Source organism: Triturus cristatus, chromosome 4_1, assembly GCF_964204655.1.
Source record: "Triturus cristatus chromosome 4_1, aTriCri1.1, whole genome shotgun sequence".
NCBI lineage: Eukaryota > Metazoa > Chordata > Amphibia > Caudata > Salamandridae > Triturus > Triturus cristatus.
The window spans coordinates 616290794-616310898 of record NC_140585.1 but is presented as its reverse complement, the minus strand read 5'-3'; the positions used below and the strand labels follow the sequence as shown (position 1 = coordinate 616310898).

At 43.7% G+C, this 20105-nt stretch overlaps 1 protein-coding gene across 1 annotated transcript in view; it reads left to right on the top strand.

Annotated features, from left to right (window-relative positions):
• PTPRQ (protein tyrosine phosphatase receptor type Q) overlaps positions 1-20105 on the top strand; it is a 1724016-nt gene that overhangs the window by 1172167 nt on the left and 531744 nt on the right. The window contains exons 45-46 of the mRNA XM_085652983.1: positions 3716-3857; positions 5999-6268. Coding sequence (XP_085509109.1) covers positions 3716-3857; positions 5999-6268 — 412 coding nt within the window. The remainder of the gene's footprint in view (positions 1-3715; positions 3858-5998; positions 6269-20105) is intronic.

Below are 20105 nucleotides of genomic sequence, written 5' to 3'. Positions count from 1 at the left end.
CATGAGAGAGCGGGAAGCTGCAACGTGGGCCATTCATTTTGGTTTACATGAGACAGGAGTGAGTGAGATTGCGCAATTTTGCTTTAGCTGCAAGTGGCAGCTTAGCTCCCTGACATTCTGGACAAAGGGCCTGTGGGTCCCAGAGAAAGGCCAGTTGGCCTGGTGTCAGTTTAGTGATTACGCTAAGGTGCAGTGTGCACTTTATGGGTGTACTGATAGGGCGCAAGGCCCTAAGGTGATGTATGCACCTGGCTAGTGGACTGTGGTGCACTGCGTGTTATTGCATAATGTGTTTATGCTTGTGATGCCTATTGCGTAATGTTTTTATGCTTAGGAGGTTTAGGCACAATATGTTTTATGCCTAATTGTGATGCAGACCTAATGTGTTTATGTTACCCGTGTTAATGCTGAGTACAGTATTCTGCCAGTGGTTGTGTTTTACATTTGCTACTTGTGCTTTCTAGAGGTTCTGACAGTGGCCCGATTGGCCCTGTCATGTGTATATGATCCCCTGTAAATATTGCCTAGTGCCATTTGACACAGTGTATATGTGTGATTCTAAATCTAATGTGTTCTGGATAATACAAAGGCCATTTTTTTTATAACCTTGTGTGGAGTTTCTTTTGTGGTGGGCCTAGTGTGTTGCTGCTGTGTGAGTGTGTTGCGCAAACGCTTTACACATTGCCTCTGGGATAAGCCTGACTGCTCGTGCTAAGCTACCAAGGGGATGAGCCCGGGTTATCTTCAGCGTGTAACTCCCTTGCCCTGGGGTGGTGGTTTCTGCCTGTCTTTGGCGCAAGGATTAGCCAACCAGAATTCCGATAGCTAACATGACCCAACCATATGCAAATCATTCTTGACCATGGTTCAACAGGAACAGTCCAGCCTGGACAGCCAGGCCAGGTCCTCACTGAACAGGAACACGATCAACCCAGTTATACAGCGATGAAAGTCGTAGGAGTTCTACTACCAATGTAGATTTACTGCATTTATTCCATCTTCTGGAAACTTGTTGTAATGCATTTAGGAAGTTAAGAGAACACCACATTTACTAAACTTCTTTGTTGTGACCATGCATCCCCTTCCAAAGTGTAATTCTCATTTGTAGACCGAATTCTGCAGTAAGACAAAAAACATACAGCAACAGCTAATGACATTGCATCTGTTCACTGTAGCACACAGTGGCATTTCTAGAAAACATTTAAAAATGTACTGAGCTACATCTACATCGTTATGAAAGACAGAGTCTCAGAGCTTTCTCTGAGCTGGTGTTAGCCGGCACTTAGCACCAACACTTAATTCGCTAGACGAGCACTTATAAGAGTCTACCACTTGGTCGAGCTGTTTTTGAGGTGACCTTATCAAGTGTTTGATAATTCAGTATACATAAAAAATGTAATACTATCCGTCCTTCAGGTAATTTCTAAGCTTCGGGTGACCTGACGCAGTCCAAATTGTGGCACTCGTAAGGAAGTAGTTGTGTTGGTAATGACGTTGGCAATGCTGGCGGAGACAATGGTGGGTACAGGCTGTAGTAGCCTCCTGAGAAGGTGAGAAGGGCCCTGGCATTTACTGTTTTTATTTTTTTTACAAATTAAGCGCCACAATGACCTCCCACAAGTAAAAGGCATTTCTTCAACATACATACAATGGAAAAATACCGTTCGAGACAGAGGCAGGCATATGGAGAAGGAGAGTGAGAGTCAATATGTATGTATATATTAGACAGATCTTGAGACACCAGAGATACAGAACGTTGGACAGTCTGGATCATAAACATGTGCCCTTGTGGAGGGCACAGCTCAGGGTTTTATTACAATTCCTACAACACATCAATTGTGTGAATCTCTTTACGTTAGTGCTGCAGATAGCAAAGCTCTTAGACAGAGGGAAGCAGCCACTGCTGACGTCTTCTAAGCGATGCTGTCCGCAGTACAGGCTATAACTCAGAAATTCCAGGTTAAATAAATATGCTTTTGAAAGTGCATTGCAAATAAAGTATCCCACAGGTGTGCCCTGTGTTAGCATGCATGTTCATGATACCACCCTGGAGAGACTGACATACTGTTCCGAATTAGACTGATAGCAGATAGAGCCAGGACAAGAGAAAGAGATAGAATGATGGATAGATTCATTCCAGGCATGTAACTGAAGTGTTGAATAGCGAAAGATATAGTCTATGAAAATCATACACTTTTATTGTAAACTTTTCCTCTGATCTTCTCACTCTTTGTTACTGTGCAGTACTATTTCTGCATTTATAGGTGTGAGCATGGGTTTTGACTACATAATTGTGTGTGACCTACCTACACCAGAATCCGAGCATTCCTGAGCCATTATTTCAAAAAGTCACCAGTGTTCATAGAATATCTGTTAATGGATTGTACAAAACTCTTCCATTGTCCATCTACACACTACAACACAAATGCAACAACTTTCACAGTGACTAACAGGGTTAACCCTCTTCAGTCTCCTTCCTTACCTCCTATTTGCCATCCTCCACTGCTGAGGTTTCATAAATACCTGTGATGAGTTGTGAGAAGGGGTTTAAGCCTTTCGATGCGATGATGCCCAGTTATACTTCCTTCGCCCATTATCATGGGCCTACTCCACAGGGCCCATGCAAGGTGCATTGAGGGCTTGCTGAAGAGTCTGATAACTGGTGAGATTGCTGGGCATTGAAATGCATATCATAAGAAAAGTATGCAGATCATTTTATTCATGGAGATGCAAATATTAGAAGTTTGCAATAGAGAAACAATTTGCTTGAAGTATAACAAAAATAAGAAACTAACATGCTGGACTACCATGTCCTTTAAACTGATAGGCTGCCCTATATGTTTAGAGTCGGGCAAATGTTTTGTTAATGCTGGTGGAGCCCCTGTTGGATCAGTTGTTTAAACCCTTACACCACTGGACCAACTGGCGCCTGGCTGTTGGTGTAAGTACCCCGGACCATCCACCCTACTTAGGGCACAGGTTCAAATGCACTTTTTTTCATGTTCGGGACTGGCACGAAAGGCCTTGTGGTCCTAATGGCAAAGAACAAAAATGAAACCCGCACCTTAAGAGTTAACTCCCAGGGTTATTAGTGTTGTCCACTTTGGGGTTTTGTGAAAAACAAACAAACAAGCACGTTTTTGGGGCAGCTGCATGAAACATGGCGGCTGTTCACCAAATGTACAATGCCTTCAGTAAAACTACTGTGGCTTCTATGAACACTCAGATACCTCTGCCAGGCAGGGCAAATCTCTAAGTCTGATGGTCAGTAATCCGCCAGGGTGGTGGAGGTTATGACCTTTGTCCCCTAGGTGAAAAGCAGGCTGCCTCTCATAACTCTAAATAACCCCTTAACCAATACCTTTGAAACCTGAACTACATGTCGCTATGCACATGCCCGAGTCTGTGCAGACACATAGAAGGTCAAAGAACAGTTGCAGTCATGCCGAACGTTGGTTAGTTAAATAAATGACAAATGCTTATCAAGTGATACTCTTTGAAATGTGTCTTGTATTTTGTTGTATTTTTCATGCAAACGATAGCCCAGTTTTGCTTATTTCATGTCAAAATCCATCATTTTCGCACGAAAAGGGCTTTCATGCATTTAAACATTGAAGTGCTGATGAGGTATGTTTTTAATGTTGTGTGATGTACAAACTCCATGCTCTTTGCGATACATTAACACGTATGTTATCATATATTTTATGCCCATCAGAACACCTCAGGCATGTATACTGAAGCACAACTAAATGGACTGGAGCCATTTACAACATACTTTATCAGTGCATCTGCGTACACAAGATATGGGAATGGAAACCATTTTAGCAACACAGTCAGCTTCACAACAAAAGAATCAGGTAAGGCATGGCTTTACAAATTACACCAAGTCTAATTTAAACTTAAGGGCCTACATTTTGCAACAGGTGATACCATAGCACCCCCCAATTAAGGGTCAAAGTATTCTTTCTGAAGTCACAATGCACACCACTACAATTTCCTTCCTGCCAGAGAATCCGCTTTACTTTGGGAGCCCACAGAGCACTGCCTACTTTAAAAAAAAGTTAAATTGCTCTTCTAAGGAAAATGGGTTGCATTTTTAAACGAAAATCTTTATTCAAACAATCATAGACTTGGTGGTCTGCTGAGCCCAGCAGGCCACCATCAGTGTGATGGCTGTCATTTCTAGAGGGTCGCAAATTGTGACCTACTTCATGAATATTCAGGAGTCTGGTCCATTTGTAACTCACTAGGAATCACTAATTAAAGAATAAAACTTTCATATATTTGGAATAGCGATCACCAAATAGCGATTTCGAAAAAAAGCTATTTGGAAGTCGCTATTTTTAATGTTCGTACATCTGGCTTCAAGTTACCACGATGTAACCCATGCCCAAGAGCAGAGATTACTACTTGTCCTCATAGTCTAGGATGCCCTGGGCAGTGAAATCCGCTCCGCTCGCGGAGTTTGCAGAGCAGCCGCGGCCCGTGGAGGAAGTTCCGTGGGGCGGTTAGGCGGGGCGGGGCGGGGGAGGGGCAGGGTGGGGGGTTCTAAAAACCGGAATATGGATAATTGCAGGTAAGTAAACAATTAAATAAATAAAACGAATTTCGTAGCGCGCTGCATCGCAAAATGCGATGCAGCGCGCGCTACGAAATTCGTTTTATTTATTTAATTGTTTACTTACCTGCAATTATGCATATTCCGGTTTTTAGAACCCCCCGCCCCGCCTTACCGCCCCACGGAACTCCCTCCACTGGCCGCGGCTGTTGCAGAGTATTCTGCACTCTGTGTTTCAGAGGGCTCACTGAGTTCCCAAAAACTTGCAAGTTTTTTCTTCACTCGTGCTTGTCAACGTCAAGTTGGGGAGCGCTAACAAGGAGAATACACCTCTCGACGACATTTTTTCTCGCTCGCGCTCGTCAATGTCTAGTTGGCAAGTTCAAATGAGGAAAATCAAGCTACCGGCGAGACTTTTCCACGCTGGCGTTCAGATTTCTCAATTTGAGTGGTCACGTATTCTTCCGACCACTCGCGTTAAGAAACCTTCCATACGTGTTGAGAAAGCTGCCGCTCAGGTCAAAAATCGACTGGAGCATTAAAAAGAAAGCAGCTCCTTCTTGCACTGTGCATGGTGCCGTTCACAATGATCTTCCAGCACAGGACAAACACCCGGCACTGAAAATCACCGCACACAGCATGACCTTAATGCACTTTGCCACTTGAGGAACTCCGCGTAGCGTGGCAGAGTTTTTTTGTCACTTCGCAAAGCTCCTTGTAGCAGAACTCCACAAACTCTGCCCAGGCTTAGATATATCTATAAAAGAATGCCCTGCATTTTTCCATAGTAAGAGAAAAGGCAACGTTTAGGAAAACTCGACACAGTGATAGGGAAAAGGATTAGCTTAATTAATCTGTGAAATAAGCGGTTAAATGCTATTAAGACCTATTTTAAGCCACTTTTTTCTTGTAAATGCATATTTCTAGGTTGGAACTGCAACTTTGCCTTTTACAAATAACCTTGCTACCTCACCACTAATTTACAGATTGCTGAACTAGAGAATATTGCGTCACATTTAACATAGTATCAAATGTTTCACGAACTTTTAAGTCAAGAAAAGGAACAGGCTGCTTTTGAGGTTTTGATAAGCAAGCTTCCAACTGCAATATCTTTCACACTTTTGATGCTAAACCATAATTTAAAATACAAATAGTAATTAAGGAAATGAACAGTGCATATGTAACTGAAAGAGAGCATTGTTTTATATGTTCACCATCAACGGAGCTGCCATTTTGAAATTCGCTTTCAGCTCATTCCTTGATCCCAGGTTTTTGGAAACACAGATTGTATTGTTGATTACTGGGCTGTATTTGGGTCTGAAATCAAATGCATCCTTGGACATAGGGAACAATGAGAGGGATGCTAGTAATGTAATATTTATTGCCTATGACTTAACCGTGTGGGAATGTTAACCTCTTGGTGCATGTGTGTCTCTTAAGCTCCAGATATTGTCCAGAATGTTCAATGCACAGCTACTAGCTGGCAGTCCATTTTAGTCCAGTGGGATCCACCAACAAAGCCAAATGGATTGATCAGTCATTACATCATAGTGTTTCAAAGCACTGCGAGCATGGTTGCGGCTCATGAGCATGTGCATACTATCAGAGAGCTGCTGGCAAACACCACTTACCATTTTAAAATAAGAGCTGCAACCACGGCGGGCATAGGAGGAGAGCAGATATGCAATGCCACAACACCACCAGAAGAAGGTAATCATTTGCTTCCTTAATTCTGTAATTCATCCCAAGGCATAGCCGTATATTTTAAGTTCATGACACGTGATAGCTACTTTTTTAGGTCTTGTCCTTTGGTCTACCTGGTTTCTTCATTTGATTTAGTGCCAATGTGCATCTGTGCAGCGTGATACTTTCTCGCAATAGTCTCGCAAAGTCTCGCAAATGTGCAGTGCCACACAACTACCCATGTTCGATAGAGCAGCACAGATCAGGGGTCTGTTATGAACTGATCAAATGTGGGTAATATGATTTAAAAAGTGTCAGTCATAGGCAGGGTGCATCAAAGAAATAAAGAGAAATACAAGCCTCATAAAACGTTTAGACACTTCTATAACACAAGTTTATTTTGTACTTAAGTTGCTTGTGAATTTGCAACGCTTCTGAGTTGCTTATGGACTGTGTAAAATGAACCATGGCATAAATCTGCATATTTTAAAACAGGCCTACGCTGATTATATATGATGCTACATATTTACTGCTATTAGCTTCAAAACATTTGTAATATTAGCTTCACCAAGCCATTGGTGACTAGAGAGTACATCTCCAAAGTACATTTGGTAGGTTACAACATATACAATAAAGCCTCTGATGTGATTCATCTTGTTGAAGAGCGCGTGAGGCATGATTTACATTATTGGATGCAATTAAAATGGGGGTGGGGCTTCTGGATCCCACTTGCTTCTCAAATGTTCCCCGTCAGGCCGTTCCCACTCTCGCTTATAGACCATTGGCATCTGTCTGCAGAAATAGGTGAAAAAATTGGGAGTAATATGTGATGTTCCTACGAGGTCAGATGTAGGAGGCATAAGTAATTATGTGTATTTGACTTGCGTATTTTGTCCAATTGTCATATCGGGCATGCACGCTCTTAACTCATGAACTGAACAAAGAACAACTGAAGTGATGACCTATATGCAATGTGTCAAAATATCACTGTTTACTACATTATGCCATTGAAAGTAAACTGATAATACAATGTGGAATGTTCATTGAGAATTAAGCCTTGAGGAAGCTCACTGGCTGAGAGACTTGAGCGAAACATGTGTCATCGGTGTTTCACCTGAACTATTTGCTGCAGCATAAGACTGATTTTATCTTCAATCAGGTCACAACGATATGCAATAAATGAATCCTATAAAGAAACACATTGCCTTTGATCTCCTGTATTTTTCTAGTTGTGTGCATGATCAAATCTACTCATTATTTGTAACCCACTTGGGTGGAGGCTTAACCAGAGGATCAAGCATCCACAAATCACATTCGAATAACTCCTACTCCTATGTACCGACCAAAAGTTTTTTCCTCTCTGTGCAGTGACAGTGGGGCTTGCTGCAAGAACCTGTCAGTGTGATACAGGCACACCCTATGAGCATATAAAACACTTTTTTTGTTTCATGTTACCATGGCCACAGCATGGGGCAAACCTCCCATTTGTGTGTGTTCGCAGTGTGTGAACTGACACTATCTCTGGCTGTGCCAGCTGGCACAGCATGACAGAAAACAAGCAGTAGCAAAGCCAATTAGTCTGGCATTGGCTGACATCTTTTTATCTTTGTCCATGAATTTTGACAAACAATGCTGTGGGAGCAGCCAGACCCTAGTTAATATTGAAAAGTAAACATTGGTAAAAAACAGAAAGAAAATTCATCTAAAAAAGTACTCAATGCCACAATAGTCTCGGACAATGAAGGGAACTACTTTGTGTGTGGATGGGATTCTTGTGAAGGAGCAGCATACAATCACACTGTGAAGTCAGCCATTGGCTAAAGCAGCCTGACCCATTGCTCTTGCTGTGTGCTATAGTGTGAGGAAGAAGTATGTGAATGACACAACAATAAATGCAGAAGCAGGCTGAAAGCCCCGATAAGTTATTTAAAATATATATATTTTTTAATCAAAAGGTTTTGGCAATATCCAATCCTAAAAACAAGTTTTGACAAGTTGAAAACCTTGTCTGTCACAGCAAAGTATATGCTTGCTGGCAGTGGATGTGATGTCACAACTGTGATTATGATATATATCATGATTGTCACATAATTTTCTTCCTGCAAGCAACGTCACTACTCGAAGTTAAAACATTAATAGCACGCATTTATTTTCCAAATAATTTTTTTTCAAATGAATCTTCTATATTGTTTTACTTTGGTTTTAACCCTGTTACCATGTTCTTAGGTCTTGACGCCTTAATGGTGTTCCTTTACAGGGTGACCACTAAACGTGCTTTTTGTGTGGAACACTAGTGGGTAAAAAGTTACGTATCTTTCTTATTCGGCGGCTCAAGGGTCTGAGAGTTCGTCTTCGTGGCACTATTTTCACCTTGACTGTTCACGCAGAGCATAACAAGTGTGACAGAGTTTTCTCCATCAAAACCATTCTCCGGTTTTTTTTAACAAAATGCCTGTTATTATAGGCAGCGCTTTCTGAACTGCGCGTTCACATGAATTGTTTTCTGATGAGCTGCAGCTCGGAATCGTAGGTTCATGGTCAGGGATGGAAACAGTTTTAAAGCTGTTGTCAGCTTCTTATTAATGGCGGGCTTGCATTAGTCGCGCTTTGACTGCCAGCACTGAGTCATTGACAATGCATTTATTTTTGACGTAAAGTGAAATCAAATTTGCTCCACTGTCTCACTGCCTAGTGTCTGGCCTTAACATTCCTTGTTGAAAGTATTTGATTTTTTTACATGTGTAAAACTAACAGAGCTTTTGGCAGCCTACAGATGTGGGGCTTGAATATGTGTTCACATAAACAACTGGTTCCACGTCCCTATTGCAGCCGTGTGCCAATTTACACTTGGAAACTAACATTAATGTTTGAGTTTTTTCGCCATTGTGGTACAATTAGCTGTACCTTCAGAAATATCTTTTCACGTGCTTGAAATATTTTTTCTCTTTGAGCCCGATTCTCAAGCAAAATATGTAATTGTAGCACATGTAAGATTACACATTAGATTAACCTAGATTTACACCTCTTGGGTAATTGACAAACATCCCTTAGAAATCTAATGAAATCATGGATTCAGCGTGTACTAGGCTTGCGTCTGTGGATTACCTTTCGATGGGCAATGGGCAGGTTTGAGGGAATGGGCTGGCGCAATTCCTGGCCTCTCATTTTAATTTAATTTTCTATGTAAAACATTTTCCACATGGAGAAATTCTTTTTCCTAAAAGTCTGCAAACAGATGTGGGTTTGCAGCACTTTCCCACTCAAAATACACACCTATTTCAATCAATCAGGTTTTCTTGTAAAGCACGACTACTCGCCTGTAAGGGTCTCAAACACCTTGCCATAAATTGAAGTACACATTAAGAGTGTGGCATGTCATTTGGAATTTTTATGAATAACCAGTAAGTTTTGAATTTCCGGGTTTTCCAGTGGGAAGGTTCAGGCTCCCTGTACTGGTCTGACTGGGCGCCTTGCAACTAATCAAAAAGACTAAGTCACATGAATCATTTCTAATTGATTAAAAGCCTGCTAATCCTTCTTTGGTTAAAAACATGTTTCTGTCAGCAAATCTGACTGACCTCCTTTCAAATAGCCAGAACATTTCTCTGCTTTTAGAACATTTAGAACATTCTGATTTTCTCAGCGGTTAATACTCGGAGTACAACCTCATACCTTATGGGTTCATATGTGGTACTGGATGTTAAAGCTGCCCTACATAGGATGGCTGGGTAAGCTGGAGACAGACAGTGTTGCATCATTTAGCATCTCTGATTTTGAAAGCTTCTTGGTATGGGTTTTGACCTCCCACCTGTGAAACAGACCTCTTGTTAACAATATCCATAGGGTGGGCCTTTTGAACCACTGGCTTTCTAGAAACAGCCTCTCTCAGACTTTGGCATGAGACTTTGTCTGTAACATATTGGCTCAACCCAGTGGTGTTCCATCTTTCACCTAAAGCTATTGGCTGTGTCACTGTATCATTACACCTACACTTGACTGCTTCTATTGAATAGCTTGAGGGACTACTTCAAACTAGATCCTTCTCTCTCAACCTTCCATTTGTCTTGCTTTATTGTACTAATGCTGGATGTGTTAGCACATTAATCCCAGGTCAATTGGATTTTCTAATGCTTGCTTTATATAGGGATGCAAATCGGATTCTGAAAAAAGTTAAATCAAGGAGGCCATCCACTTAAATGATGTGCAGATTAAAACGTTTTCATTTTGGCAACTACTTTTTGAAACGATCCGGAGTTTCTCTCAAACTAAATTTATCTCGAAGGGAAAAGTGAGAGTCTGTTCTGGAAGACTGATCAAAGGCATCTGTGCAGGGCGTTATGGACAAGGCAAAGGGATTCGAAATGTCTCATTGCTTAATCAGCTAACGCAAGAGTGACATGAATGCATGCAAGATGTCTCCCAGTTACTTAGCGGCCTTTAAATGAATAAGAGTGTCACTGATGTACATAAGAATATCTATGTTACTGCCGCTATGGTAGTTTTGGAGAGGAAGGGTTCCGTTTCACCTGCGGTGCATGATTTGGTAAGAATGACCTAATCTATTTCCTAAACTATTCCAGTCCCTCAATGTTGTTTTTTGTTATAATTAAACCCACTTCAAAGCACTGAGTTGGAGGGAAAGTGAGATATGCGAGGAAAGGATGAAACAAGGATGAGAAAAGAGAGCTGCAGGGAGAGGAAAGTATAGAAAAAACTTTTCTGTCATGGTCCATACTGGTCCAGCATTTAGTGTTGCTTAAAGTCATATCAGTGTACTCTAATGGAACAAGTGGGAAGAATGGACAGGAGAAAGAAAGCGGAACTAATGGGACAGATGGTGAGGACTGATGAGAGATTCAGCAGTGACATAAAAAAGAGTATCGTGGATGAGGGATTGGTAAAGATAAAGAGAGAAAAGTGTGCAAAAGCAAATATTTTAGCTATAAAAAAGCAAGAATCACTTTAAAAAGTGAATCTGGCCAAGAATGCCATGGCCGAAAGGATGGCTTTGCATACCCTGATTTCCACCCTACAGACTCTTTAAAATCCCTCAAAACAGGAATCTGCAAACAGCACGCTCATTCTACAGTTTTTCTTTGCAATAAAGACACATTATATCCTCTATGGAGTATATGTCTTTGAATGACAATGAGCATGTTTACCTGCTCCCTGCAGCTGGGAGCAATGCCAGCACCTACTGGAGGTGGAAGCTGGCTATGTCTGCGGGGGCCTTGGGGCTCCCCCTGCTACCCCCAACAAGGAGATGGAGGATGCCCTGGGTGGGCACCAGGCTACCCACCCTTAATTGTCAGGGCCCTGGGGGATTTGGTCCCTTGGGCTCAAATTGGCTTGGGCAGGGGGGAGCATGGCCCCGTCCTCAACAATCATTGGCCGGACCCCATGAGATCGGGTCCCTGGGGCTGAAATCAGCACAGGGAGGGGGCTGCGTGCCCCCCTCCCCCATTGAACATTGGCCGTGCCCTGAGAGATAGGGTACCCGGGCCCGAAGTAGGACCGGGGAGGGTGCCTGCATGGGCTGGGCCCTTGGAGATTGGGCCCCGTGGCCAAAGACGGCCTGGGGAGGGAGCCACATGCCCCCCTCCACAAAATGTACAAGGCCCTGGGGAATGGGGTCCCAATGGCCAAAATTGGCACAGGGAGGGGGGTGGCGAGATCCCTTACAGGGTTGGCTGCCTTTGGGGGTGGGCCAAAGAGCCTGGCCCCAGGCCAGGCCTCGTAGCCAACTCCGTGCTGCGCAGTGCCCTCAGCCATGTGCGGCATGGAGTTGGCTGCACAAGGGAGACTGGCCGCAGGGTCTCGCTATGCACTGCTAATTACCCTACTCATTACATCACTCAAGACATATTGTATGACATTATTAATAATTTCACTGTAATGTTTGCTGTAAAATTATTGCTAAGACAACTGTGCATTGAGGGGGCGCAAGTTAATTTTACCTTATGGCATACTTGAGATAACTGTAACTATAAATGCTGCATTTCTATGGTTTAGTGTGTAGTCTGAACCTAACTGTAATGTCTCTGTAATCTTTGTTTTTTAAGTGAATTTCCAAGGTTTTTTAAATTCTAGTTCCTAACTATAATGTCCTTGTAACCTTTGTTTTTTCAGTGAATTTCTCCAGTTTTTAATGCTATTTCCTACCTATAACATCCCTGTAACCTTTGTATTTTTAGTGAATCAATATATAAATATGTATACATATATATATATATATATATATATATATATATATATATATATATATATATATATATATATTCACTGAAAAGACCATAGGTTTCAGGCACGTTATTGTTAGAAATTAGCATTTAAAAAACCTTCGAAATTCACTGAAAAGACCACAGGTTTCAGGGACGTTATAGTTAGTTGGACATTTCACTCGTACAAAACCAGGGAAATTTGGCTGTTATAGTTAGTTCAGCTAACCATAACTCGCGCCCCCGCAATGCACTGCTGATGACGTCACCTATTACATCATTCATGACATGGTCAGTGAATCACTGATGACATCTCAAATGACATCACTGATGAAATCATCCAGTGACTGTGTGTTTCTATAAAGTGCAAGTATGTTTTATATACATGCCAGGGTGTATTGAAGAATGAGTGGGTTTATAAGTGTTTGGATGGAGGATTTATTAGGTGCGTGACTGACTGTATAAGTGAGTGATTAAATGTGTCTTACTGAATCCATAGGTTAGTGACTAAACTGTGTGAATGTCTGTATCAGTCTGTCTGTTGTTGTGTAAGCTTCTGCATGGGTTGGTGAGTAGCTACACGAGTGTCAATATGGGTTATTGATTGGTTGCCTGATTATTTGTATGGGTGCCTGAGTGTCTGTGTGGGTGGGTAGGGGGTGTGTGACTTTGTGCATAGATGTGTGAGTGGGTGATTCACTGGGTGTATGGGGTCAAGACTGTGTCTGTGAAGGGCTGCATGGGTGAGTGAGTGTGCGTATGGCTGTGTTGGTGAGTGAATGGGTATCTCAGTGGTATATGTGTGAGTAACTACATATGTGAAAGGCAGTATATGTGAGTGTTGGAGTATATAAATAACTATATGTGAGAGTGAGTGATTGTGAGAGGGGCTGTATGAATGAGAGTGTGCTTGTGTCAGTGATTGTATAAGAGAGTAAATATGTGTTAGTATCTGTATGAATAGGTGAGGTGGTGTGTGTATAACTGTATAGGTGAGTAAATGGGAGTGTGATTGATTCTTTACATGACTGACTAGGTGTGTGAGTAACTCAATGGGTGAGTGGCGGTGTGTGAATGTCTGTATAGGTGTATGAATGCATATGATAGTGCTGCATTGATGAGTGAAGGCATGTATGAGCGACTTTATGGGTGAATGAGTAGATGAGTGTGTAGACCTAGGAATTAGTGAGTGAGTATGTAGTAACTAGTGTTGGTGTGTCTATGGTCTCGAAAATGGTAGTCTGTATTTTAGAGTGGGTGAATCAAAGGTTATATTAGGGTGTGGGGAGGTGCATCAGATTATCACAAGGATGATATCATCAGTGATGTAATCAGTGATGTCATTTGAGATGTCATCAGTGATTTCACTGACCATGTCATGAATGATGTAATATGTGATGTCATCAGCAGTGCATTGCGGGGGCGCGAGGTATAGTTTACTGAACTAACTATAACAGCCGAATTTCACTGGTTTTGTACGAGTGAAACATCCAACTAACTATAACGTCCCTGAAACCTGTGCTTTTTTCAGTGAATTGCTATGGTTTTTAAAATGCTAATTTCTAACTATAACGTGCTTGAAACCTATGATTTTTTCAGTGAATTTCAAAGGTTTTTTTAATGCTAATTTCTAACTTTAACATCCCTAAAACCTATAGTTTTTTCAGTGAATTTCAAAGGTTTTTTAAATGCTAATTTCTAACTATGCCTATAGAGGTAGGACATGTGAAGAAAGAGGAACAAAGGCACAGAAAGAAGCAAGAGAAATGCAGAACGAGGCAACAGAAGTCCAGAAAGACGAAGAAAAGTGCAGGAATAATCAAGAGATGTTGCAAAAACATCCTGTGCCCCCAACTTTTTGCTGACGGGTAATGGTGGTACCTGACTCTGACTAACCTGGTCTAGAGCCAGTGCTATGCTAAAAGACACTTAGAATACAGTGAAAACACCTACATACACTAGGGAACACTATGCATTGGGGCACCCCTGTGATTGGCATGACCTGCACTGTAAGGCCATAGTACATAATAGGGCAAGGGGATTAAAACTACCTCTAAGTCAGAAGTTCAGAAAGATGCTTCTTTAAGTAGTATTCACATTTGCAGAGTGGTGTAGAAAGGGTGCTGGGCCTCCGACCAGCGCTCAGGAATTGTGGACTTACAGGAGGTACCAGGAGGGCTTCTTGGCCGCCAAACTCCCGCAGGAGTAAATTGGACTTTACCCCCCATCCCGTAGTTTGCCATGAGGCGCGTTTGCAGAGTGGTGGAGAAAGGGGAGCATGGCCTCCGAAGACGTCTTAGCAATCCCACTGTGTGGGACTTACTGGACATAACAAGCAGGGTACTTGGCCTCAAAGGAATCCCTTTGGGGCCAACTACCCCTCCTATTACCTTCATTAAGTCCCACACAGAAGCATTGGTAAGTACTCGTAGCAGGCCACGCCCCCTTTGCCCACCACTCTCCAAACACGCTCCCTGGCGTGCTCTTGGATAGGGATTCAAGTCCCCTTTGCTGCTGGGGGTGCTTTAGGTGCCAACTAGCCTACCTCTTACCTCCAGTAAGCCCCACACAGTGAGATTGCTGAGAGGTAGAGAAAGGCCACGCCCCCTTTCTCCACCACTCTGTAAACACGTCCCCTGGCGCGTTGTTAATTGGGGAATTAATTCCCCTTGAATACTGAGGGTCCCTGGGGGCCAACCAGGTAGCTCCAGTAAGCGCCACACAACTGGATTGCAGAGAGGTGGTCTGAGGCCACGCCCATTTTTACACCACGCTGCAAACGCTGCTTCTGAAGCACTGCTTCTTGGAGGATGAAGTCCACTTGTGTCCTCAGGACACAAGAGGACCTCATCACCCCACCAGCAGTGCACCAGAAGCCGCGTTTGCAGAGTGGTGTAAAAAGGGGCGTGGCCTCGGATCACCTCTCTGCAAAACAGCTCTGTGGCGCTTACTGGAGATACTTGGTGGGCTAGTTGGCCCCCAGGGACCCTCAGGATTGAAGGGGACATAATCCCCCAATTTACAATCCACCAGGGGGCACGTTTGCATACTTGTTATGTCCGGCCCCGCACCCTCCCTGTACCACTGTGCAAACGCACCCCCTGGCATGTTGTAACTTGGGGATTAAGTCCAGGTATCCTGCTCTTGCTTCCAAAAACCAAAGCAGAGTTTGCTAATGCCCTGCCATAGCAAACTACAATGTCCCGGGGGTGGGCACCCTGGGACATTACAGGAGCCGGCCCTTGGGGGTGGCAGTCCCCAGGGCCATCAAGGGCTCTAGGAGGGGGGCCACGCCACCCCCCTCCCATCAAGTACAAAGCCCCGGGGAGGTGGTGGTCCCTGGGGCTTGGTGGGGGCATACGAGGCCCCCGCATTAATAAAGACAGCCCCAGGGAGGTGGCGGTCCCCGGGGCTTAGGGGTGCCTTCGAGGCCTCCCGCACTTAATTAGGCATGCACCGGGGAGATGGTGGTCCCTGGGGTAGCGTCGGGGGCAGGAGTCCCCACACTTTTTTTTAAAGCAAAGCCCCGGGAAGGTGGTGGTCCCCGGGGCTGTTGTGGGGCCGTGAGCCCCCTGCATTCAATAAGCTAAGCCCCGGGGAGGTGGCGGTCTCTGGGGCTGAGGGAGTCCACGCAGGCCCCTGCTAATTAAATAGGCATTGCCCCCGGGACCTGGCACACCCGGGGCCTAAGAATAACGAGTCACAAGATGGCTGCCAACACTTCCTGGTTTGCAGTGTTGGCAGCCAATCAGAGTGAAGCTCGTGCCCGGGAGGGTTCGCGAGCCCACCTCGGTGCTCAGATATTGAAACTTTTCTTTTTCTAATTTCTCAGGAACTACTGAACGGATTTACACCATTTTAAAAAAAAGGGCTCTTTCTGAACCAATACCTACCTTTTTGCCAAATTTTGTGTAATTCCGCTCAGCAGTTCGGGCTGGTGCTTTGTCTAAAGTTCCTATGGAAATGAACATAGGGAAAATGTGTTTTGGGACCCCCCTTTTTTCTCAGCCCCTGCTTGATGAATCACCTCGAAACTTTCAAGACAGGAGCTGATCGGAGCACCCCATTAGGTTTTGAAAATTTCGTGAAGATTCGTCAACCGGCGCCAAAGATGTTGGCAAATGAAAAAACGCTTTTTGAATAGAAACGAGGTCCCAACTATAACTACCTACTAGATATATATATATATATATATATATATATATATAGAGAGAGAGAGAGAGAGAGAGAGAGAGAGAGAGAGAGAGAGAGAGAGATAGATATATAGATATATATCTATATATCTATATCCCGGTGATGGTCACCAGCGGGGAGTTATAGTTAGGCCAGCGTTTCCATAGCGAATCCTGTTTTTTATGCTGCTAATAACTTTAGCTCCATTTGATAAATGCCCGAGACACTTTTAAAAAAGAGCTCTATTTTGCCTAGTTTGTGCATGGAAAGTTTTGGGGTGATCCATCAAGCGATGGCTGAGAAAAAAAGGGGTCCAAGAATATAAAATCCCCATGCATTTTCCATAGACTGCTTTAAGAAGCACTACCACCAAAACTGCTGAGCGAAATTATCCCACAGTAAGCTAGATCTTGGTCTTGAGTTTGTGCTTTTTGGTGTCAATCTGTTTAGTAGTTTTTGAGAAGTTAGGGTTTAAAAATATTTGTATATCTGGATGGTTGGGTCTGCAAGTGTCTCTTGAGAGTCTCGTGGGTGTGCCAATTTAAAAAAGTGCATTATGATTGACCTAGGGAGCTTTTCTTCCCTTGGGCCATCTCACTACCACGAGAGTCAGTCTCCAGCGGGAGCATGTGCTCTGATTGGCTGCCAGTGACATGAGAACCACTCAGGACTTAGTCCTCTGTCCTGAAATAAAAAACAAAGTGATATAAGGGGCAGGGTAGGGATACCCTGCACCCCTAGACCTGATGCGGGAGGGGGGATCCAGAGGGACCACCTGAGACCAAAAGAAAAATAAAATCAGAAAATATTGCTGCAATCCCATGGGACTCTCACGGAAGAAAACAAAATGGCGGCTATCATTTTATTTTAAAAAAAATACATATATATATATTATTGGAAAGGGGTGTCTGTAGGGCCCTCATCCCCAGCACATTTAGGTCCCCGGGGACCGATCCCTCAGGCAAGGTATATTTAAGTGGAGGGGGCTGACGGCCCCCTCCCCGAACCATTTCAGCCTTGGGGACCCTATCCCCTGGCGCCCAAAGTATTTTTTAAGGGGAGGGGGATGCCTTAAAAAGGCCCTGGAGTCCCTTCCCCCAGGGCCATCATTTTATACAAAAGGGAGGGGGGCTGCGTGGACCCCCTCTCTGAGTATCATTAGATCCCGGGGATCCCATCTCCTAGGGCAGCTCACTTGCTGAATACCAGCGAGCCCACCCTCAGGGCACAGTAGTTTCCCTGCCTGCACTGGCACAGACAAACAAATATGTGTTTGCTAGTGTCTGGCAGGAGCATTAACAACTCTCCTGTCAAAGGAAAGCAACTACTAAGTCTGCTCCCAGCCAGCAGGAGCTTTAAAAATGCTCCCACAAGCTGGGAGCAGACTTGTGATCTATTTCCCTGCCAGCACTGATGTCGGCAGGGAAACAGAACAACATATTGCTTCCGCTTGGAGGGAGCAGCATAAACAGCTTCTCCCTCCATGCAGGGGCTATGCCAACTTCTGCATCATGCGGGGGACAGCTCGGGCCACAGGGTACCTGGAGCTCCCCCAGTAACCCTCAAAGTGTGCTTTGTGAGTGACCCAGTTAGGCACTGGGCAACCAATTCTTTAAAATGGAGGCTCCGGCAAATGTGGTGCCTGGGGCCAAAATCGCCTTGGGAGACCGAATATCTTAAAAAGGGGGAGGAGCCATGTGCAACCCTCCCCAAGTCTTCATAAGTCCAAACCCCATCCCCAAGGTCACTTTTTGTTTCAGATGCCAAAGACAATTAAAAAGGGGAGGAGGCATGTAGACTACCTCCTTGAGCCTTTTGGGACCACAGGGACCCTATCCCCTGGGGCCGTTCCTTATTTAAAAGCGGAGGGAACCCATGTGGCCTCCCTCCTCAAGTTTTATTAGTTCCCGAGGGCCCCTTCCCCAGGTCCAAATATAATAAAAAAAGGGAAGTGGTTCACATGCCCATCTCCTGCAGCCTTCTCAGGCCCCAGGGACCCCATCCCCCAAGACCATCTATTTTCTTTTTAAAAGGGTAGGGGGCCACTTGCCCTTGCTATGCCCTGTAAATTATCTGACATATTACATCACTCATGACATCTTCTTTAACATCATTGACAAAATCACTGTGCATGGCTGTGCATGGCTGGGGCGCAAGTTATATTTACCGTGGGGCACGAATTATAGGTCCCTGAGAAAACTCTAACTATAAGTAGTGAATTTCGAGTTTAAAACTGAACATTTAAACTAACTATAGCATTACTTTAACCTTTGTTTTTTGTAGTGAATTTCTAATTGAACATATATATATATATATATTAAATATATATGCAAAAAAGAAGCAGAATACTCTGGGTTGTTCTCAAGTTTAGGTGGAGAGGGGCTCCTGTATAGAGCACCCTCAACACCAGTGATACTCTAGATCTGCTCACCTCAAATATCTGCTTTTCTATCAAAGTATTTAGACATAGGATTAGCACAGTGCCATCCATGCTGAGATAGAAAGGGAGAAAGTATTTTGCCATGTCTACAGCACAGTCTTTAAGCATAGGACTAGCACAGTGCTGTCCATGCCGAGCTGTAAAATGACAAAAGCCATTTGCCACTCCAGGCACAGTATTACAGCTTTGAATTGGTAAAATACCAACCAAGCCAACCTGAAATTAGGAATAGCAACTCCTGACACAGTGTTTTGCTCTCATTAGAGCTCTTCAGAGAGGTATAGATTTGTCCAGACCCAAGGGAGCACCCAGTATAAGTCAAAACAATACCCTTTCAGACATAGAGTGACACATAAATTATGCGAAAAAAGAAGCAGTGAACTCTGGGTAGTTCTCAAGTTTAGGTGGAAAGCAGCTCCGGTATAGAGCACCCTCAACACCTGCGACACTGTAGATCTGCTCACCTCAAATATCTGTTTTTCTATCAAAGTATTTAAGCATAGGATTAGCACAGTGCCATTCATGCTCAGATAGAAAAGACAAAGTATTTTTTGTCATTTCTACAGCAAAGTCTTTAAGCATAGGACGAGCACTGTGCTGCCTCTTCCAAGCTGTAAAATTACAAAAGCCATTTACCACTCCAGGCACGGTATTACAGCTTTGAATTGGTAAAATACCACCCAACCTGAAATGAGTAAGAGCAACCCCAGGCCATTTGTTGCACTCTCATAAGGGCTCTTCAGAGAGGTATAACTTTGTCGAGACACAAGGGAGCACCCGGTATAAGTTAAAACAATACCCTTTCAAGGTATATATATATATATATATATTACCTACTGGCGGTCGCCAGTAGGTAGTTATAGTTAGGACCCTGTTTCCATAGGAAATCCGCAGCATTCTATTTTGAATAACTTTGGCGCCGGTCGACGAATCCTCGCGAATTTCTCAAAATAGGTGGGGCGCTACGCTCCGCTCCTACCCTGAAAGTCTCGGGGGGATTCGTCAAGCGGGGGCTGAGATAAAAGGGGGGTCC